The 23,636-nt window shown below is 47.6% G+C and overlaps 1 protein-coding gene across 1 annotated transcript in view; it reads left to right on the top strand.

Moving 5' to 3' along the window:
* DOCK2 (dedicator of cytokinesis 2) overlaps positions 1–15,770 on the top strand; it is a 397,914-nt gene extending 382,144 nt beyond the window's left edge. Inside the window, exons 45-52 of the mRNA XM_025434190.3 lie at positions 1,633–1,809; positions 3,218–3,301; positions 8,647–8,784; positions 10,318–10,445; positions 11,379–11,550; positions 12,566–12,686; positions 14,165–14,307; positions 15,224–15,770. Coding sequence (XP_025289975.1) covers positions 1,633–1,809; positions 3,218–3,301; positions 8,647–8,784; positions 10,318–10,445; positions 11,379–11,550; positions 12,566–12,686; positions 14,165–14,307; positions 15,224–15,286 — 1,026 coding nt within the window. The 3' untranslated portion in view covers positions 15,287–15,770. The remainder of the gene's footprint in view (positions 1–1,632; positions 1,810–3,217; positions 3,302–8,646; positions 8,785–10,317; positions 10,446–11,378; positions 11,551–12,565; positions 12,687–14,164; positions 14,308–15,223) is intronic.
* The last annotated feature ends 7,866 nt before the right edge of the window (positions 15,771–23,636 follow it).

The raw sequence follows: 23,636 nt of genomic DNA, 5'->3' as shown, positions 1-23,636 counted from the left end.
TGAATGTGGCAAATGTGGGAGTGCGCAGAAAGAGGAGGAGTCTACTCCCGGGGCCTTCTCACTGCAGAGAGCAGCCATCTTCAGAACTTCCCAGAAACAAGGGGATGAGGAGCCTAGGATTTCACAGATACAAGGAAATGGTTTGAGAAGATGACCAAGAGCATGGCTGTAGAGGCTGGTTCTGTCTTTCTCATACGTAGTAGATATAACAACTCGCAGGTGCCAATTTTCAAAGAACTCTGCTATGAGTCAAGTGTTGTATTATCTTAGGCAATCTTTGCTATATACCCAATGAAGCAGGCACTATATCACCATCATTTCACAGTTAATAAAATGTCGAGTCCCTTCTTCCAGGAAGTCCTTTCCAGTTACTCAACCCTTCCATCCAGCCTCTACCCTGCCCAGCCCATAAGACTTCCCTTCTTGAAAGGACTACTGCCCTCTGTCCTAACAGGAAACAAGAATTAATAACAGTGGCTACCAGCTATTCTTTTTTAAATTTTATTTTTTTAAGATTTTATTCATTTATTCATGAGAGACACCAAGAGAGAGAGGCAGAGACACATGCAGAGGGAGAAGCAGGCTCCATACAGGAAGCCTGATGTGGGACTTGATCCCCTGACTCTGGGATCACACTGAGCTAAAGGCAGATGTTCAACCACTGAGCCACCCAGGTGTCCCTACCAGCTACTCTCTGAAGCAGGTTTTCCTATCCTCGTTTTACCAGAGTCAACCAAAGCTCAGAAGGGTTAGAAAACTTGCCCAAGGTCACACAGCTATAAAAAATGGCAGAGCTGAGATTTATACTCAGGTTTAATTGTTCAGTTCAAAAATCCACAAACTACAGCTTGAGGGCCAGACCTGACCTGCACCTATTTTTGTAAATTGTTCTACGGTAACAACCAGGCTCATTCATTTACATATTGCCTATAGCTGCTTTCTCTGCAAAGCAGGGCTGCCTCTATGCCACAGAGCCTAAGATATTTACCGTCTGGCCCTTTCACAGAAAAAGCATGCAGACCTCCTTCTTTAGTTGTGTATTCCAGATTGCATCTTTTGAAAATCACACAATCGCACCGTTTTACCAGTTCCCATTTGATGGTACTCCGTTTATATTGCTTTCTAAGAGGTGCTGAAAAGGGGTTTAGTTTGATCTTCTCAACTAAATTGAACTCACCTCGGAGCAGTGATCCTTTATACAACAACCAACCTTAGGACCTCCTATAGGCCAGCCTGGGTGATCAGATTGCCAGCTGCCCACACAGCTAATAGCTTACACATAGTAGGTGCACAACTGGAGGGGAATTAGAATGTGTTTGGCCCAGGTAATAAGAAGAGAAACCCCTCCCTGGAGCATGCCAGGCCTCTGAAACCCCAGCAAATGCCTGAGACTTCCTGCCTCTTCCTCCCCAGGGAAATGCGTTTCTCACTAAGCAGAAAGTTAGCCTGTCTCTCCCCAGACAGAAGACAGCTCCTAGAGCTCACTAATTATAACAAGAGCCTGTTACAGCCCCTGGGGGAGCATTGCTTCATTTGAATTCCAACCCCAAATGAAATCAATACCAATAATTATATCTGTTTTTAAAGCAACCTTCTAAAGCCCTTTCTTCTTGGTAATCTCGTTTTCAACAGACCACAATTAGTCCCCTGGAGAATGCCATTGAAACCATGTCCACGGCCAATGAGAAGATCCTAATGATGATCAACCAGTACCAGAGTGACGAAAGCCTCCCCATTAATCCGCTTTCCATGCTCCTGAACGGGATAGTGGACCCTGCTGTCATGGGAGGGTTCGCCAAGTATGAGAAGGTGAGGGCTTCCACTTTCCACCCCCTGGTGGCAACAGAGCACCGGCAGGAGTGTCGGTGAGCAGATGTAGCTGCTTGTCACTATCTTACTATGGCTGTTTGTCTCCCAGATTGGTTGGAGACACCTCAAACACCTTCCAGGGTTTCTACAGCCCTCTCATCTCCTTTCCAACTCAATGCCACATTCTGCTGTGGCAGGAAGGAGGAGGGGAGCAAGGATCCCCTGTCCCACTGGGCACATCCACATATCTCCATCAGGAAAAGGCTCCAGATCTGAGCCAGATCACGAAAGTATAGGAGCCACAAGTCGAAGTACATGCCACTTGTGTGAACCCATCTGTTTCACAGATGACTGAAAAGACCTCTACAAATGGGAAGAAATGAAACCCAGAATCTGTGAAAATATTGAAAGGGTAGGAGACCAGCTCCAAAATGGGAGCTATCATCTAAGTATCTGGATCATAAGGTCTCTCCAGAGATGCCCAGATGCCATAGATTTTATTTTTGAGCCTCCTGGTGTCTATGGCAAAAAGAGAAATGCCAATAGTTATATGAATCACCTTTTCTACTGGGGGAAAATACCAATTTCTCAGTAGAGGAACATAGCTTTCCCAGCGTTGAAGTGGAATAAAAAGTCTTTATTTAGCTTTTACCTAGTCCATACATTAGTGGCACAGAGGGGAAAATAGACTCCTCATTCTAACACATGTCATAATGAATCCCCTATTTATCTTTCCTATGTCCTCCACTGACGTAAAAGAATACAGTGCAGTAGTATGATTCAGAGACAGTAATTCCAGTCACCTGAGCAATACTTCTAGCTACCCTTGGATATCCATTAGTCATCATCAGTAACCCTTTGTTCAGCCTTGAGAGGTGATAATACATGTTTCTGTGTATATACCCTGAGGACATAAGTCCCAGAAAGAGCGAGGAACACATCCAGTAAGGGAGGTGGTGAAGGGAGCCAGAGCACCACAGGTGAAATACTTTCCTGAGTTCTTTTCTCTGGGGCAATGCTCTCAAACTTGAATGAGCATCAGAATCCCATGGAGAGCTTCTTCCTCCATCCCTACCTCCACTCCACCCATAGGTTCTGATTCAGTAGGTCTGGGTGGGACCCAAGAATATACATGTCTGACAAGTTCCCAAGTGATGCTGAGGCATCTGCTCTGGGGAGACTTTGAGAACTTCCCCCCTGGGATTTGTGGCCCTTGCCTGGTGGGTTCTGATCCAACTCTCCAGGAAGTGGAAACAATGTCAGTCCCGACAGGTCCTGCCCCATCCAAATACCTGTGACCTCATGCCTGCTGTCCTCATATGGAGTACTCTCCCAGTAACAGAGAGATTGGTTGTGGGGTCCACACCAAATGAACAGGAAACCCAAACTGCCTGCCTGTCCTCCCCAGGCCTTTTTCACAGAGGAGTATACAAGGGATCACCCTGAGGACCAGGAAAGACTGAGCCGGCTCAAGGACCTGATTGCGTGGCAGGTAAATCATAGCTGGACTGGAACGGGGTCACCCTGCCTCCTTCCTGTCCTCTTCAGGCTCCCTTGCCTTCTGCTAGCTAGTCTCTGGCTGCCTGCCAATAACCTAGTGTAACCTCTTCTCCTGTCCCTTGACTTTCTGCCCTTCTCCGAATCCATCTCCCATGAGCAGATTCATCCTGGAACTGGGATTTGGGGTACTGCACCCTTGGGGTGCCATACAGGTGCTGGGCAGCATGCTGTGCTGCATGTTGCTAAGACTGCTTTATTGCATGCATGTTGGATTCCGAGGTGGTGGCTTTTCCCAGTGGGACTGAAATGAGAGCCAGGCCCATGACCTGACATGTGCCAATCAGATAATAGAAGATTTTTGGACCCCACCCCCACCTCCTAAAGCTGACCCAGTTAGTTGCAGATAATGCTCAGATGGATTATCAGGTTTGGAAATAATTGAGGCCTTCATTTGTTGGGGTTTTGGTCAAAGGGCCTGCATTCTGTGCCTCCAGAGCCAAGCCAGAAAACTTGGAAGGCGCTGTCCTTCCTACCACCCCGCTTGTCTCCCCTGTATCCCTTCTCTCCTTGTACCCCATCCCCTCCCTCCATGCTCTTCTCTGATCTCTTGTCTCCTGTGCATCTGTCCCTTTCTTCTTTTCTCTTAGGCCTTTCTTGGTTCTCTCCCTCCAGTCTTTTGCCTCCCTCTGCCCCTCACATCTTACTCCTCTCTTCACTTCCCTCCCTCCTTCTCTCTGCCTTTCTCTGGCTCCCTCTCCTCTGTTCTCTCTCCCTCCTTCTCTCTCCCTTTATTTCTCTCTCCCTCTCTCCCCTACTCCCTAGAGAATAAACAGCCCACAAGACCCCCCCACACCAGAGGCTTTCAAAGGACAAGGCTCCCCAACCTCAAACATCAACCTGCTCTGCAGGGACCACTCAGCACCCAGAACAGCAGGTGGGCTCCAGAGGGCAGGAGCTGGGGAGGCACAGAGCAGGGGGCAGCAGTTTGCAGCTGCCTGTCCTCCCTCCCTCTCTTCTTGCCAGTCACCATGCAAAGAAAAGCAAGCTATTGTGGTAGAGAGTTTTTTGTTACTCTAGGGAAATCAGGGAATGAGAAGCACTGGGTGCAGCCTCTTTTCTTAAAATAAGGATTCCTAATTCAGGTCCTTCTCTGCCTCTGCCAATTTATGCAAAGCAAGGCTTTAAAAATGAAACAGTAAGTGCTGCACAGACACGGTTTCCTGAGTGCATTTTGTGTGTCTGGAATTTTCTCTCCCGTCTTACCTTGTGCCACCTGTGAAACCCAAACCTCCCCAAGATCCCCAGCTTCCTGAGGTCGTTATGTCCTTTACTACTCAAATAATGGTATCCCCTCTCATTATCCCCATCCTGGCAATCAGGAAGGCCTGGCTTTGATTGGGTCCCCTTCTCAGATATTTCTGGGATGCCCCAGGGAGGGCTAGCATGTCACACAAATTTGTTTGGTTGTTGGGTGTCATTCTCAATCCATGTCACTACCCTGGGCCTCTCCACTGGGCAGGTCTTATCACCTGGTAATGGACCTTCCATGTTGTGTCCACCACACCCAAAGCACAAACCTCATTCTCACAGCACAGCTAGTGCCAGCCTGTGCCTTCTAAAAGAACTCTGTCAAAGTCTTGGAGGTAATGGAGGGACACTACAAAGAAGGGAGACTTTGAAAGCGTATCATTAGACCTTACAGCTTCTAAGGGCCATTAGCTTGGCCTCTTCAGACAGTGCCCCCTAGTGGTCACCTTCTCCCCAACACATTCCCCCTGCCCCCAACAAGCCCCCATGTTAAAGGCCACTTCCTACCCTGTACCTACCTCAGGGGGCCATGTCCCTCCCACTCGGGGTCCAGGCACCCTAACTATGGGCACTTAACGCTTAAAAGGTTGCCCTGTCATGGTGAAGTAATATTACAGCGAATTAGCTCTTCCTTGTCCCGTCTATCCATTCTTGTACCTTTATTGAGATCCTACTGTGTTTCCAGCAACTGAAATAGTGCTGGACAAAATTAGGCCTGCTCCCTGACCTCTTGGAGTTTAATTCTAAATTGGATCTTAGTTTCACAGAGCCAGATACACTTGGATTTTTCTCAAAGCCTGACAACTTTAGATTTCAAAGGGGAATATCCTAGCACCTAGTCTAGCAACACAACAAAAAACAAAACTTTCCAAGTGTTTTCCATGTTCAACATTTTACAGATCTCAAGATCAATTGTTTCTAATTTTTTCTTTGTAAAGATTTTCTCTATATTTATGGGCATGGAAAGATGTCTATGGTTTTTTCATCTTTTAAACATTTTGTGAGATTACACACAGAAAAATAAACATAGCAAAAATATACAGCACATTGATTTATCACAAAATGTACACCCATATGACCACCATTTAGATGAAGAAGTAGAATCCTGCCAGCACCCAGGTGCCAGCTTATGTCTAGAAGCCTAGCCTAGAGTCATTGCTTGTCCTCCTCAAGGCTGACCACTCTCCTGTTTTTACAGTAATCGTTTCCTTGCTGTTTTAAAAATAGTTTTTACAACTCAGGCTCTCACTCCTAAACACTGGCATTCACTTTTGCTTATTTTTGGCCTATAATACAAATGAAGCCACACAGTCTGCATTCTGTGGATCTAACTTATTTGCTCAATGTTATGTCTGTAAAATTCATTCATCTTGTACAGAGCTATCATCCATTTTCATTGATGTATATAATGGTCTGGACAGCAGGATTGTGGAACTATACCAAAACATATTCATTTATTTCTCAACTGATGGAGATTTTGGTTGATTGTAGTTTGGGTTATTATAAGGAATGCTGTTCTGAACATCTTTATATGTGTCTTTGGGGCACACATATGCATAATTTCTGATGGGTGTGTACCTAGGCATGGAGTCGGTTATAGTATGTGAGAATATCTAGCTCTGGTAAATACTGCCAGACTTCAATCAGCATAGGTTAGTTTTGCCTGTTCTTGAATTTCATATAAATGCTATTATCCATATGTACTACTACACAGTATGCACTACCATGTGTCTGGCTTCTTTTACCCAACATAATGCCTTTGAGGCTCAACCAGGCTGTTGCATATATCAGAGGTTTATGTTTTTTGCTTCCCTCATCCAGGGCATGAATATACAACATACTAGTGACAAACCAATTTATTGATCCATTCTCTTGTCGCGGACATTCGGGTTGCTCTTGGGTTTTGTATGGCATGAATAAAACTGCGATGAACATTCTTGTTCATGTCTTTTGGCAAACAAACTCACTTCCCTCAGTAAGTAACTAGTACTAGAATTTCAAGGTCAGGCATCTTTAGCCTTGCTGGATATCAAAAAAGGGTTTTCCCAAGAATGAGCTTTGGCTTCCTCAATTCTCTCTGCTGTAAGTTTGTTTCCTTTGTCATCCATACCTACTCTCACTTTTACTATGTCCTTCCTTTTACTATTGTGTTTAATTCAATGTACTTTTACTAAAATTTTGAGATAGATGCCTAGATAAGTGATTTCCTGTCTTTGTTAATGTGTAAAACTCAGGCTATAAAGGTACCTCCATTCTTTAACTACATCTTAGTAGTTTTTCTATGTGGGATTTCTGTTCTTCTTTTTTAAATAAAATCTTTGTCTTATTTCATCGATGGAGGATCTTTCCTGTTTCTTTATATTAATTGAACTTTTAAAAATAATGCTTTCTTAGGTCCTCTCTATTCTCCCTGTTTTTTTGTTTTGTTTTGTTTTGTTTTGTTTTGTTTTTCCAAATTAGTTCATTGATCCTCCCTTCCTTCCTTTTTGCTTTCTTTTCTGTTGGTTCTGTTCTCTCTCTCTCTCTCTTACTGGAGAGCCTCTTCAAATGTCTGGTGATCATCATAATTAAAACTAAGGCATAGAAGAGTCGAGTGAAGCTCTGTGTACATGGGTGGTGGCTTTGTCAACTAAATGGCATCACTCTATGGTAACTGAGTGATCCACACATGACTAAATAATGGGTCATTCACTTTCTTTGACAACAGATCTTTCAAACATAGGAAAGATAATCCTGGCAGCTTTGCTGCTGGACTTTGGGACTTGGGAAGTAAAGGGCTTCCTATCAGTGTACAAACTTCCCCTTCAAGTCCCTATTTCTAGTCTGGCTCCTCATCCCTGCCATCCGTGGTGCTTGGTACCCTCAAGCCCAGAACAACTTGTTCTAATTGTTCTAGAGGATAAGCTCCTTCTTCTTGGGGAAATGGGAAAATATAGCACTTGTCCACAAGATGATGTGATGAGGACCTGGAGATCTAACTGCTCCTGTCATAGAATTTCAACCTATCCCTCTGTGTTCAGCTTCTCAAGTCACCCTGACTTTTTTGGGATAACCGCTACCTCCAATCCCTAAGCCGCTTATGGGTTCCTAGAAGCAGATTGACCTCTTCTTATCACTAACTCCCACCTCTGCTCCAGGAGGTCAGTTGCCATCCTCCATCCACTGGACATGAAATAGGTCAGATAAGATACCAGTTTCTCGAAAAAAAAAAAAAAAAAAAAGATTTCAGTTTCTCATTCACCCTGTCCTTTCAGGAATATCTCCCAGAGAAGAAGGCAGCAGTGTCCTTATGTTACCATCATGGAAATGTTAATTTTTTTCTTCAAAATAATCTATATTCTATCTCTTTGCACCCCTAGTTATGTTTCACTGAGGCCACACTATCTTTCTCAGCATTCCTTCTAGTAGTGGCCACTGTGAATCAGCTACTCTTCCTTCTAGCTACTGTTTAGACAGCATTCCATTGACTTCTTTTGTTGATAAGTGAGTTTAACTTCCTCCCATCAGTCACCTCATCCTTCTCCACCTTGCCAAGCCTTTATCATCACTTTTTAAAAACTCTGCTAGTGCCTTAGGGTATTAACACATCCCTATCGATCTTCAGCAACCACCTAAAGAATAATTGGACCTCCAATGTCATAAGACAAGGCTGTATCACTCCAAGTTTTCCTTTCAGCCTTTCTTTTCTTCTATCCCCCTTCTATCTGACATTCATACTTTCCCTTTTGCATTGCCTAGAGATTTTGGGGCAAGGTTTTACCTGAGAACCACAGAACTTCCTCCCCACTAGCCCCACACTCTGCCCTTCAGTAGATTCATAACAGGGATTCTTTCCTAAACATACAGCCTCTAATAGGAATCTGACCTCCTACGGGGCAGGGGTGGCTGGAAGTCTTTTTCCTCTTCCAGAGCAAACACCAGGGTGACAGTTTCCCTATTTCCCAGAGCTAGAGACCTTGTGTCTTGTGTGAAGGTCTCAGAGGCCTCAATGCCCTCAACAAGTTCTTCATTTACCACCTTTCTCTCCAGATCCCTTTCCTGGGAGCTGGAATTAAAATCCATGAGAAAAGGGTGTCAGAGAATCTGCGACCCTTCCACGACCGGATGGAAGAATGTTTCAAGAACCTGAAAGCGAAGGTGGAGAAGGAGTATGGTGTCAGAGAAATGGTACGGGTGGTCCCTGCGGCTGAGAGGGGTGAGACTGGTAGAGTGGGGGTGTGGGGAGTGGGGCTGGCAGAGACCCAGCAAAGGAACCTGCTCTGGAGGAGGAGGAACTGATCCAGTAGAACCATCCTCTAAACATGATCCCTGACAGTCACCCCCAGACAAACACCCCCAGGCAAGTGAGCCCTTAGTGCTTCGAGACTGCCAAAGCACCTAGTATGTGCCCAGGCTGATCTCAGCACTTGGTATCTACCAGTCGTTAAGTCCTCACAACACGCCTGGGAAGTAGGAATGATTTTCAACTCCTTACATCTCTTTTGGAGGTTCAAAAATGTTAAGTTACTTGCCAAGGGCTACATAGCAAGTGAGGGGAGGCCAGAATTTTCACCTGGCTCTGTTGGCCTCCAAAGCCAATGCTTTTGGCCACTAATAGTCTCTGTGACATAAAGAAGCCAGGGACCTGGTGCTCACAGAGACGTTTTTATCCTCTTCCCTAGGAAGTGGAATCCTAAAACATCAAGGCTGTGCCCTCTCATAGAGGCCATGCGGCTCAAGCCTCTGATTTTATAGATTACAAAACTGAGGCCCAGAGAGGGAGCATGAGTTCCTGAGAAAGTGTAGAGGTAAACCCGGGCCTCTTGTCATCTGGCCCAAGTTTTTCCATGAAACAAGCTGTCTTCCAACAGTGACATGACGCTGCAATGGAATTCGGTTGTCAACTACTCAGAATTAGGTCAGATCTCACAGGTTAAGGGCAAAGTCCTCCACTGCCCTCACTTCAGACACCAGGGTTCCCAGACCACCTGCACTTCTGACCAACTGATTACAAATATGGGAACTCCCTCAACCCCCTTCACGTTCACAGAATTCCACAGAACTCAAGAAAGCACTATGCTTATGATTACAGTTTTATGATAAAGAATACAAATTAGTAGGACCAGCCAAATGATGAGATACATAGGGTGAGGTCTGTGCCCTCGAAACATATCACCCTACCTACCCTGCCAGCACATCCACATATGATTACCCACCAGGAGACTCACCTTGGCCAGTGTTGAAAATTGTTATTGAGATTTATTACATAGTCATGAGGGGGTGACTCATTGGTCACATAATTGAAATCAGTCTCCAGGACCTTTTCCTCCCTAGAGATTGAGCTGCTATCAGCTGGTTCACAGCCTGACCCTATAACCGCACAGTTGGTCCCTCTGGCTGGGCCTCCAGCCTGAGTCTTCTCAGGAGTATCAGGCAGCCACCATGAAGAATGAAGACACTCCTGTCACTGGAGAAAGTGCAAAGGTTAAGAGGTCACCTCCCAGGAACAAGGAATGAAGGCCAGCCCTATTCTTTTTTAAAACAACTACCTCCTAGCTTCAGCCAGTCAGCAATTTTTGTCCTGATGCCCTGCTCTGCCTTGCAGCTCCTCCTGGCTTAGGTGGAGGAGGCAGCAGGAAGGGAGAAGCCACATGAATTACCTGGCCCATCCAACTGGAGGGCCGGCCTGGCTGCTAACTACTCTGTTCTCCCCACCTGCAGCCCGACTTTGAGGACAGGCGAGTGGGCCGTCCACGGTCGATGCTGCGTTCCTACAGGCAGATGTCCATTATCTCTATGGCCTCCATGAACTCTGACTGCAGCACTCCCAGCAAGACCACCTCTGAGAGGTCAGTCCCTGCCCCAGGAACCTCCTGCACTCCTACTCCCTTCTGCCCCCAACAAAGCCTTGTTGCTCCCCCTCTTGCCCCAGAGGCCACCTTTACACCACCTCCCTACCCTTCTGCTTAAAAGCCTTTGACTACTTGGTGCCTCACTAAACCCTCACAGCCACCCTGTACCCTCAATGCCACTGAGACGGGTTCATTTTGCGGCCCAAGCCCAAGGTAGCTTTTCCTAAGGCCCCAGCAGATGCACCTCCAGTTTGCATTCTCCCAGCCTGGCGATCTCTGCAGCCAGAGCTCCTCACAGAGCCTGCTTCAGTCTGGCATCTTCTCACCTCTACCAGGGGTGCTGTACCCTCAACTCCTCCCTGCAGAGCTGACCCCCCTGTACCCACTCATCCCTCTGCGGGGGTGGGGGGGGTGGTCCTCCCTCACCTCAAGAAAAACCTTTCTCCTCCCACCATCCTGGAGTCTTCTGCTCCACCCAGCCCAACTCCACCACTCTAAGGACATGAGGATGTGAGCCGAGGACTCTCCACATACAAGAATGTGCTAAGGAGTCCTCAGACCTCATCGTGCGGCTACCTGCAAGGTCCTGCAAACACCTGCATTAACTGAAAGGAAATAATGGCTCAGGGAGGCTGAGAGATATGCACAAAGGCATTCAGTAAAGGATCTGAATCCAAAGCCACATCTTAACCAGGTGTCTCTTCTCGCCTCCAGTCTTTCCTGCTTATGGCTCACCTCCTTCACTTTTATTTTGCTCTGTATTTGGAACGTTTGCAAATTAAGTGAGCAGTGAAGTTGCCCCAAACCCTGCCAGGTTAGCTGATCTACCCCCTGCCCCCTGTAGTGACATCACAGCCAGCCTGGGTCCCTGCAAGGTGGTTCCACTGAAGCTCTAACTGCTGTTTCTACTGCTGCCTCTGTACCCTTCAGCTTTGACCTGGAATTAGCAACTCCTAAGACTCCAAAAGCAGAGCCAGTGGAGATGATCTCTGTGGGGAGCACGCTGCCAGAAGTGAAGCTGCGGAGGTCCAAGAAGAGGGCCAAGAGGAGCAGCGTGGTGTTTGCAGATGAGAAGGCAGCAGCCGAATCAGACCTGAAGCGGGTGAGTGGCCCTGGAAGGATGCCTCTGACCCATTAGCACATCTCTGCTGCAGAACAGGCATACTGTCTGCCCCACCCCCCCGACCAGGTCCCACTTGATCCTCCCATCTACAGTGAGAGAGGTGATGCAGAGGCATCTGCGGAGCAGGGAGTTGAAGTACTGCAAGTGTCCACACCACCTGACAGGACGGAGCTGGGATTTGCCCCTGGGCTGTTGGATTCCAGCCTGTGCATGTCTCTCCCACCATGGTGCGGGGCTTTGCGGGATGGGAGAAGCTGCCTGTGACACTCCAAGAGAGGGAGAACAGCCAGCTGCTTCTACTTCTCCAGCCCTGTCCCTAGCCCAAGGGCCATTCCAACCACTGACATCTCAGACCTGCTGGGCTCCTCTAGTGAAACTTGGAGCCTGGCTGCAGTTGCAGAGATGGACTCCCTGCCCCGGCTTTGAGAGTTTTTGTCTTCTAATAGCTATTTAATAGTGACTTTGGTGTCATTGGGTTCAAATCTTAGTTTCCCCTGAAAGAGAAGTTTGTTGAAGGCATTCTTGGAGCCTAGGAAGGGGAGAGGGATTACATGTACTGGCCAGGGAGGGGTGCCAGATGAAAGGGCAGGGGTCCAACTAAGATGCCTTCCAGTAAAGACAAGACCCTCAACAAACTTCCCAGTAGACCTCAGAGGCTACTCTTGCCAGGGGAGAAGACTGGAAATAAGTCTTCTGTGTTTTATAATTCTAGGGGGTATCATTCACATGATAGTCTAAATGAATGCCCCCCCGCAGCCCCTAGAGTTATATAGTATGCAGCCTATGCACCCATACGTGGCAGGCTGGCATGGAATGATACAAAGCAGAATAAGTCAACTTGGTACAAGGTACACAAAAGCTTTTGTGTACTTTGTCACTGACTTTTTACGGCCCACAGCTGCCTAACGCTAAGCCTATGTGGTGTATGTGTGTCTGTTTGTGTGTGTACATGCGCACACATAAGCACATGTGCATACATGGTGTATCTATTCAGCTTTCTAGGAAGCACGAGTTCATGAGTGACACCAACCTCTCGGAGCATGCTGCCATTCCCCCCAGGGCATCCATCCTCTCTCAGATGAGTTTTGCCAGTCAATCCATGCCCACCATCCCAGGTATGCACCCTGCCATCACCAGCGCCAGAAGGTACAGAGACAGCAGAGCCTTCCAGGAGGTGGAAGACGGGTGGGGACTGTATCTGTACAGCAAAGGGGCCAGGTATCCTGGGGGATAGGGGCTCTGCTCGGGGGCCCCTGTCCTCTGAGCTCTTACCACACCCGCTTCTGTAGGGGAAGCCGATCTGCAAGCTCTGCCTGGGGCTGGGGTGGAAGCCTGTTGTCACTCTGGTCCTCAGGATTCACTGGGAAGCCATTTGTCTTGCCAGAGCTATCCTGGTGTGACAAATTTTCAGTCAGCCAGACCTCCCCACAGGCCAGAAACTCTATGTTTCCTTTGTTGACCTGGAACACTATTTCTGGAAGATGCAGAAATTGCTACCACATCTTATAGTTGCAAGTGTTTAATTCATAGGTGTTCATACCTATTTCTGCCATCACTCAGTCATCGTCCAGGAAGCATGTTAGCAGCACACAGAGGGGGATCCTGCAGCCCTAATTGGGATGGGCACACCCAAGATCACTGCATCTGACACACAGCTGTCCCTGTGCCAGCCACTCTGTGCCATGCTCTCTGCGCCAAGGACGAGGGCAGAGAGGAGCAAGACAGACCTGCACTGCCCTATGGAACTTGGCAGGCAGATCTCAACAAGGAAATGTCCTGAGTGCTGACCAATACCAGGCCCTGTGCTAAAATCTTCATCTTTTATTTATACCTCAACACATAGCTACAAAGTAGATGGTGTCTTAGCTCCATTGTGTGGATGAGAAAGCTGAGACATTGAGAATGTCAGTCTCTCACACATCACCAGCTGGAAAAGACAGAGGCTGAGTTCAGGCCAGGCCCTTTGCCTCTGGAACTGTGCCTTTGACCCCTGCCCAGTTGTACCCTAAGCTGTGGTTGTCTGGCCAGACACACAGTCATGTCACTGTCATCCTCACACTACCATGATACCCTGGAGGTCTGTGCTCTTGTCCCCATGTTACCAAGGTCAAAACTGAGCATCCAGAGGTAGGTGATTTGTCAGGTCTGTGTGTCTCCAAGCTGAGAACTGTAACTGCCAGTTCTCTCTGCCTTGGGGAAAAGTGAGAAAGCCAGGTTCCTGGTATAGAAAGGGGAAGGGTGAGTAAGCTCACATTGTCTCCCCACCTTGGGGCAAAAGGCTATGTCCCTTGAGGAAATCAGAGCGCCAGCGGCCAGGAGGCTTTCCCCCACATCCCCGGTGTTCTAGCACAGAGGCTCCACCAAGGGCCCTGCGTGTGGGGTTGGCAAGCCCTGCCTGGGAGGACAGCTTCAACAGCCCCCTTCAAGGCAGCAAGCAGGCCTTCCCACCTCCTGCCTCGCACCATGGTGTGTCCTCCCTGGCTTCTGTCTCTGTCCCCCAGCCTGTCTCCTGCCTGCCTCCCCCACGTCACCCTCCTGTCCCCTGCCTCTCCTCTGCCCACCCACTCACTCCCTCTCTCCACTCTCCCTCCAGCCCTCACGCTCTCAGTGGCAGGCATGCCTGGGATGGATGACGCCAACTCGTCCCCCCGCCTCAGCCAGACCTTCTTCCCTTTCTCAGACGGCGACAAGAAGACACTCAAACGAAAGAAAGTAAATCAGTTCTTCAAGACAATGGTGAGGACCCAGATGGGTGGAAAGATGAGGGTATGTGGGAGGGGATATGGGAAGAAAGCAAGGCAGAGAGAGGAGAAAATGGGAAGGAGGGGAGGCAAGCATGTGTGTGCATCACACGCACACACATGTGAGCACTCCCCGGGAAGCATGGTCAGGGTCTGCAGGGGCTGGGACACTGGCCAGAAATGCCGCCACTGCAGTTTTCCTCTTGGGCCCTGGTCTCAGAGCAGGACTGACCCCAGCTGGGCTGCAGTCACGTGTCAAGAGCACACACAGGGCCCCTGGGACCTCAGGACCAGTCACCGTCCTTTTCTTGAACTGCCCTTTGGGGTGCCTGTCAGAGCCACAACAGTCAGCTATCTTTAGAAGCTGAAAGTGCTTTTTAATTTTTTTTTTTTTTGGAGGAGCTTTCCTATTCAACCTATATTACAAAATCCTACTAATTAAAAGTTAGTTTCCAAGCCCTGACTTTTTAAATCCCATCTCCTATTGTTACTTGTCAGTCTTTACTCAAGATTTAAAAAAAAGTACGGTTGACACTTCTGATCCTCAAGATGATATAAACCAGAACTCTGCTACTATAATAGTCGCAAGTTTACTGTGAGCGTGCAGTGAGCCAGGCACCATGCGGAGCACTTTCTAAACCTTGTCCGATGTGACTTTCCACAGTGCCTGTGAGGATTTTATATGGCTCACGGAGTTAGGGAAGCCACTGGCCCGCAGTGCACGAAACAGCAAAGTCGGTGCTCTAGACACTTAGAGGTACTGCCTCTCTGGCCACATTCAGGGTCATCCTACCTCATATGCCCTGGGCTTTGCGCAGACATCCTTGCGATTGGGACTGGGAAGCCCTGATTTGGTGCTCATGAGATTCCCATCCTGGGGTTGCGTGTGTTTGTTTTCTTCTCCCATAAAGCTGGCCAGCAAAACTGCTGAAGAAGGCAAGCAGATCCCGGACTTCCTGTCCTCAGACCTGTGAGCTGCTGGTGACCAAGGCCACATGTGGGAAGCCAGAGAGGAGAGTTTCCAGAGGAAGAGAGACACAGTGGGATGTTGATGCTTCAGTGGGGAGACCTCCTTCCAGTGGCCCTCACTCAGGGGAAACAAGGGCTGATCTGGTCTCCAGTAATCCAGGAGATGGGTGAGGACACCCCAGCCTGGGTTCTGGGCTGCACACATGAGGAGCCAGCAAGGATGCTTTCTCCCACCATGCTCTCCCCAACATCCTAGGCACATCTTTTTGTAACCTGGTTTCTTAGCAATAAGGAGCTGTATTTTTATTTCATTTTTTTTTAAGTCCTAGCACTTAACAGAAAAGCCTTTAAAGTATTCTTTTATTTTATTTTTGGTTAATAGTTTTGTACTTTACATTTTTTAATACAACCAACCAGTCTTTTTCCTAGCTGATCTTCTCCAAAGTGTTGCTGTTTCTTACTGACAATAAAACTGGGTCCATGGCTCCAGTCAGCGTTGTTGCATAATTCCATCAACAGCATCCCTGCAGCTTGCAGAAGGTGGGAAGGCAGGCCACCCAGGGCCTGCAGTGATGTTAAGGAGCCTGGCCCCAGCCTGTCACAAGCACCAGATTTGCCCATCTTGTCCATGCCACCCCCAGGAATCTTCTCTACAATTCCAGTTCCTTAGGGGCTGAATGCTGGGGAGTAGGGATGCCGGAAAAGTCTGCCAGAATATTCTTCAGGTGATCTTCATACTACCTTTTTCCTCTTCTGGAAAGGAATGGAAAATCTACCCAACCAAGAGTTAGGAAAACAGTTAGGCCAAGTGGTCTGGCCTTTTGATTGTGTCACCAGGTCAGAGTGGTAGCTTTTCTTGGAGGAATCACGAACTTCTCAGATGAGACCCAAATAAGGTGAGGAGGTCCTCTGGGCAGAGAAGAGAGCGTGATGGGAACAGAGGGTCACCTCCATAACCCAAGGGAACTGTGCAAGAAGAGGTCTCGGCAGAGGCCAAAGACCCCCTCTGGGAAGGAAGTCAGTTCTGGGTGGATTTAAGTGCATGGCAACATGGAGCACAGAGCTAGAGCCATCTAGTGATGTAGGGTGGACAGGGTCCTTCTTAAAGACAGGGTCCCTGGGGTAGTGAGGGATAAGAATGATAAGAGCTCAAAATGATTGAGCTTGACTTCCCCCAGAACAGTGTTACAGACATAAGAACTAGCTTCCTATATCAAGATTTAAGAGGTGGGTGTGATTATTACCCAGATGAATAAACAGAGGCATGACATGACCTAAGATCATCCACTTGGTAAGTGGAATGGCTGGGATTCAAACCCAGGCAGCCAGACAGGAAGCTTGGCTTTTGACCATGACTCTGTGCAGACACCTTCATGCCTGAGTCCCCAAAGCCTTTGGCCACCCCGGTCTCTTTCTTCCAGCTCCCCTTGCCAAGCCCTAGACCTGTTGCTGCTGGGGCAGCCTCCAATTCCCTCAACCATCTACAAAGTTCTGATACGGTGGTAGTTGGTGTTTTGTCTGAGTTATGGTTTCTCTAAGGTGAGGAGAAAGCTCCTGAAGGTTTGGAATCTGGCTGAATTCACTTTCCGAAGGAGTTCTGGAGAAGTGAGGCCCTAAAGGAGCTGAGGAGCCAGATACCTCTGGACATCTCTATGCTTCACGTGCAGACACTGGAGCCTGAGTGTCCTTTAGTGCATCAGTTGTTCCTGTTTCCCTTCTTCCTTTCTGGGTTATAGGCTCGAGCCTCCCAGGCCTGCTGTTTCTCGGTTCAAACTATGAGATCCCAATATTTAACTTTGAAATGTCTCCTCTTCAAACTGCTGTGACAAAATCTCAACAGAGATGAAAAATGGTCTCCCCTTTTCCCACAGCTGTAGAAGAACAGACACAATCCTTTGCCTTGTAATTACAGATGTCATTTCTTACCAAGGCATCTTGCAAAAATCACCCAGTTGCAGCCACTATTGCCGTGTCCTGGAAAAGTCAGTTTTAACCTCTAAGAACTCCATGGCTCTGTTCTCCTCACTCAAGTGTGTGGCCCCATGAGTTCCATTTCCTGAAAATTGTCAGTATTTGTGAGTTTTTACTAAGTCTGAAGGGGTCTTGAGCACTCATCCTTTTCCCATAGAAGTGAAGCAAATAGTGGAATTGGTAGATTCTTATTTAAACAGAGTTTGAACTTCAAATCTCATTTCAATTAGGATTGTCACAAGCTGATGGCCCACTTGGTGCTTGTCAGGACAATTCCAGATATTGTGGCTACGTGCCAGTAACATCCATGCCAGCACTAATAACTATAACAAATGACGATAATAAAGCTTCCATTTACCAGACACTTACCCTATGCCTCCTCTCTTCTCACATCTTCACACCAATCCCTCAAGAGTGGCACAAGGATCCCAACCACAGTAAGGTGGAAACTCAGGCTTGGGGAGTTGGCGGTATGCTCTTTTCACCCAGCCAGTAAAGGGCACAGCCAATTGTGTCCACTTCTAGCCTCATGACCTAAATCCACATGTTCACTTTCTGGCTTTAACCTCAGCTCCACATCAGACTCTGTACATTCCATGCTCGTTTGGAAAGTCTCCCCCAGTGCCAATGATGGCCTCCAGGATAAGTGAAGGTGGGGGCTATGTGTCCAGAACAACTTTCCTTGTGCCTCTGGGGGTTACCTTATTATAACCAAAGTCTGTCAAACTCACTAGTGTGATCTAGGAAGGGCATACGTATGCCTTCAGAGCTCTTGGGAGGGAGGCTGGGCGAGGTGGAAGGAAGGATCCACTCGATATATCTATTCCTTTCCTGGCGGAGTTTTTAGGGACCTTTAGAGATTATTTCATCCAACCCTCTCATTTTACAGTTCAGTGACTCCTCCAAGCTTGCCTAGCTATGATCCGCAGGACTCCATCTATAACCAGCCCTGCCTAACTCACTGGTTTCCTTGTAGGTAATCTCCCTTCCATTGCACTCTTTCACCCTCTGTTTAAGCATCCAAAGACCCCTTGCTTTCCGATGACCCTTCCTCTGCCTTTGAGATAGAGCTGATATCTATCATTCACATTCTACTGTGATCTAGGGCACCAAGGTTACTATTCTTTGGGGAAGGGCATTTTTAGCCTTATCTCTAAGCATGGAGTGGACTTTCTTCCAAACTTTCAGCTTTACGTTAGCAAATAGTAGAGAAACTGAGAAAAATGAATGGCCATCCTGACATCTGAAATCAGGCTGGGCTCTGCCCTTCAGACATCCTAACCTGTAACCCATCTGTTTGCTGTTCTTTCTGAATATTGAGTGCCTCTACCTTCTTGTCATAGCCACAGTTCCCAAGGAAACAGATTCTCAGGCAATGACTGATTATTTGTACTTGAGGGCTATGCAATTCTAGGACAGTGAGAAAGGGGGAAAGGGATAGGAGACAGTGGCAGGAGGGAGGTAACCATGTTGGCCTGAGGAATAGAGCCATGTCACACACTCAGTATTAGTCAGCCACTGGCATGCTGGACACTCAACAGTAGCAATGACCGTATCATCCTTGATGAGAGGGATCTCATATTGTTGGACGCGTGCAGTCTCCATCCCTGCTCATTTTTGGTCCATTGGGCAACCAAATCGTAGCTGAGGAGCAAGGTCATCTAATTCACCTGATTGTCACCCACCTTATCAATCTTTCTGGTGGGTATTGAAATGTGGATCTACAAGCTTTGAATCTCTTCCTGCTGGACCATGCACATACATATTCCCTAGACCCCAGCTATTAATCTTCCAGTATTAGTCTTTTCAATCCCCTGACCAACCAGCCAAGCCATGTTCTACTGCTTGGAGTCTGAATGTCTATCTCAGCTCATGCCTCTCTCTATTAGATAGGTCAGCCAAGGGTACTGCTTGCAGCTCTGCCACTGGGGAGATTCCCCTCATCCCTCGTTGGGGCCATAACATAGCACCAGTCCATTTCTGGCTAGCACCAACAGAGTAGGCCTCTCATCAGTAAACAAGGCTTTAGTCTTATCCTTCCATAAGTTGGCCATATGGAACCCCTCCATGGGTCCACAGGTCTGGGTTAAAGAAGAGACATCAGTGAAACAAAAGTAGGTACCATGGGATTCTGATAATATGATGGATTTCTGCCATGTTGACCCACTTTATGACTTGGAGACACCCATGACATCCATGATGGACATCTCCATTTGCATTGTCAGTGTCCCCCAGTGAGCTGCTCAGCTTCTGCCAGGACCCAGTAGCCCTCTGGGAGCAATTACTTAAACCGAGGGGCAAGAAGTATATAGCTGTGCTTTAGATTCCAGAAGTATGTGCTGTGATTATCATAAAGGGCCTTGTTAGCAACTCTCTTTGGCACCCACATCTACCACAGACTATTCTAGCAGCATCAAAACTGTTTGAACCACGCCTGGACCTGCTGCACACTATTTTTGCTCTAGGCTCTGCTCAAGTTGGCATGTTCCAAAGTTACTTGATGAATCTTTTGAAGCAGTATTCCCAAGTTATTGATGTTCAAAAATCTAAAATGGCCCCTCAAGTTTGATGCCTCTTTTTGAATGGAAGGAAATGTGAGATGCAACAGCTTGTTGTGTATATTCAATGGGATGTTCAGCATGTCCTGACCCCTGGAGCCCAAAATTTTGTAACATTAACATGGGTGAGAGGTGGCGGGCCCCCTCTTTATTAGTAGCATTCATTGAATAAACCAAGGAAGCTCTGGCATCTCCACTCCACTGTAGGCCATCATCAGTTCAATCTTTAAGGAATCATCTTAGAAAATCAGCTCCAAATATATTGACTATAACACTGAATGCTCAGTAAAGCATACATGCCCTATGCCAATGAATTCTCTCCTATCCAACCTTATTTTCTACAACCACCTAAGCCTAGACACCCTCAGATCCATCCTCATGCATCTTCCCAGTACCTGTTAGCCACGTGCCCAAACACTTGCTTGTAAGCTGTATCTTCCCAAAGAAGGATATACAGTCCCTCTCTCAGGCAATACCAGAACCTGGCTCTGGTTACCAGGTAGAGGCAGTGAGAGTTGGTGGGGGAGTCAGTTCTCCAGAGGAATAAGCATCAACCCAGCAGGGCATATGCTGCCCATGAGCTCTCCAAGACAAGGAAGGCTGTTCTCTTCTGACAAGAGAAAGACATTTCAGGAGGTCTGAGGGGTTTGAGATTCTCAGCTTCATACATCCAGCATCCTAGGCCAGATCCTGGGGCTTGCTCTTTTCCTCTCAGGGCCCTGATTCTACCACAGGAGATTTGCTGAGGCTTTGCATTAGTATCTTTGAAACTCCTTCACCCTTAGAATCAGATTCTGACCCAATTCCAACACAGTCAGCTCTGTAACTGCATGAGATAACAGTCTCTCTTAAAACTTCCACAGAGGCTGTATAATGCCCCCAGCCCCCTACCCAGAGAAGTCCACATCCTAATCCCAGAACCTATAAATATGTTAGGTTCCATGACGAGAGGGAGCTAAGGTCACAGATGGAGTTGCTAATCAACTCACCTTAAAACAGGGAGATTCTCCTGGATTACCTGAAGCGGGGGCGGGGGGGGGGCGGGGGGATCCAATATGTTCACAAGGATCTTTAAAAGTGGAAAAGGGAAGCTGGAGAAGAGAGACCGAGGTTGGGGCATAAGATGAAGTCATTGTCCGTTGCTGGCTTTGGAGGTGGATGAAGGGGCCCTGAGCTAAAGAATGCCAGAAACCTCTAGAAATTGGAAAAGACAAGGAAACAGATGCTCCCCTCAAGCCTCCAGAAGGAACACAACTCTGCCAACACCTTGATTATAGCTCAGCGAGACCCTTACCAGGCTTCAGATTCACAGAACTAAATTAATAAATGTGTGTTGCTTTAAGCCAGTAAGTTGTAACAATTTGCTATAATAGGAAAGTGCCTTCACTAGTATGGAGGCACTTTGATTTTGAGAACATGCCTGCAGCTGCCCCAACCCACCACACCCTACTTTGGGAACAACTCAAGTGCCACAGAAGCAGCCACCCTACTCTGCAGTTTTTGTAATTATCATTACCCTGGCACTAGTTAAGCACTTCAGCTGCTTGATCCTCAAATGCCATGGCTCTGCCTGCACCTCATTTTTGTGAGTGGAGTAATTATGATGTCATAATCCCTTATGCCATTACCACTCCACCTACCATGAGGTTCCTGTTGCCTTCAGGTACAGGGCCAATGTAGTTCCAAAATCCCATCTGGATAGTTTGTTTCCTAAATCCACTCCTGGCTGGTTGCAATTATGATAGCCAGTGTCCCCTAGAATCTCACTATTTTGAGTGATCTGCAGAACAGCTTCATAGCATCACCTGGGAGCTGGTTAGAAATGCAGACTCTCAGGCTCCACCCAGACCCATAGAACTGATCCTACATTTTGACAAGAGCCCCTTGTAATTCAAATGCACATAAGAGTTTGAGAAGCAATAATCAAGAAAATACAACCCAAGGATTGGAAGCTGACACTTATTTGGGAGGGCATGTCCAGGCAGCAGATGGGAGGGAAAAGAGGAGTGAGGCAGGGAAAGATGGGAGCAATTTAAGATAAGGCATCGCTGTGCTGACCACTGCTTCATGACAAGCTGCAGAGATAGCTGATTGTTCACAGATATGCCTCCTCATCCTCTCTCACAGCCCTGGTCAGGCTACATGGTGAAGGTTCCACCTCCTGTTTCTCTCTGGTCAAAGTGAAAATTAACTAATTCTTCCCCCTTCCAGCCTACTTTCTCTAGCACCTTGGCTAGCACCTGGGAAGTCAGATGTCCTACCACATTGCATCATGTGGCATTTTACTTAAACCAGATCAGCCAGAAACTTAGGGGCCTGTGGCTGGCCAGCCTGGTTGCATGATGTCAGTAGGCTATGGTCCAGTTTTCTTGCCCAGACATCTCACTGGCCCCGGGGGGTGGACGACACAGACCTGCATGGAATAGATTTAGCCCACTCCCAGTGGAACACAAAGGATCAGACCAGCCAGACAAGACCTCACCACTTTCTCACCCTTTCACTGAACCCCGTGTTCAAAACATTGGCTGTGGACTAGGGAGCCAGGTGGACTGGCCCACCACCAGGGTAGCTGCTTGGTTGTTTCTGGTTTGTTTTGCAGAGTGAAGAAGAATTTCAATCTGAAGAACTCGTGTGCAGAGGGACACAACCTCCACATGCAAACTGGCTTAGACAGCATCTGGTCTCTATGCCCTTCCTCTGAGAAGTCCCCCAGAAATTCCCAAACTTATTTTTCTTTTTTAAGGATTCTATTTATTTATTTATTTGAGAGAGAGAGAGAGAGAGAGCACAAGCAGGACAAGGGGTAGAGGGAGAAGCAGGCTCCCCGCTGAGCAGGGAGCCCAATGTGGGGCTTGGTCCCAGGACTCCAGGATCATGACCTGAGCCAACGGCAGACGCTTAACCAACTGAGCCACCCAGACACCCTGAAATTTCCAAGGTTATTAATGAAGGAATACATTCCAGCAGAATCCATGGTTCCTGGAGAAATGTAACCAGACACTATGGCCTTGGGAAAGGCGCTTGACCTCCCTAAGCCTTCGTTTCCTGACCTGTGACAAGGGACAATGCCAGATAGCCATTAAGCCAGCTGGAGAAACTAAGGCCATGCAGCAGTGGTGTTTGTCAGTTCTCTGAGTCAGCCCTGCAGACTCACCAAACTGAGCACTCAACAAGAGGTTCTTTCAAAAGGCAAGAGAGACCTTTGGTGGTTATTGTAGACAGCTAAAAATGGCACTACTCACCTGCCCTCCCTGGTCTCACACCCCCATCCCAAGGAAGTGCGTGCTCAGTGTGGGGGATTCTCCTGAAGGGTGCAAATGGCTGGTGGCATTGTATTATCGGTGACACAGGGACCTCAGCTCTAGTCCTGCACAGCATCTCAGCCAAGGCAACTTCTAGGGACCTGCAAAGAGATCTGCAGTGTCTCAGGCACTAAGCAAACAGGAAGAACACAGAAGGCCCACTCAGGGGTCCTTGTCTTCCACAATGTACTCCACCCTCTCACTTCTGCTCCACAGCTCTACGCCCCCAGACACAACTACTCCAACACTGATAGTCAGCAAGGGAGTACCTACTATTGTCTGGGCCATATTAGATACTAAAGATACAGCAGCAGCCATGATGATCACTAGCCTCATTCTTGAAGCCGAAGGGACGGTTCAGTGATCAGTGATTGATTCACTCCCAAGACATACCCATTAGAGAGGGGCTCCAAGTTGCCATTGGCTTACATGCTTGACTTTGCTTAAGAGATGATGTTTACTAATGATAGGAATTGAAACATTCTTGAACAGAATTTCTTGACCAATGCAAAGTGGTATACTGC

This window comes from Canis lupus, chromosome 4 (assembly GCF_003254725.2).
Source record: "Canis lupus dingo isolate Sandy chromosome 4, ASM325472v2, whole genome shotgun sequence".
In the NCBI taxonomy this organism is placed as follows: Eukaryota; Metazoa; Chordata; class Mammalia; order Carnivora; family Canidae; genus Canis; species Canis lupus.
This window is presented reverse-complemented; position numbering and strand designations above follow the sequence as displayed.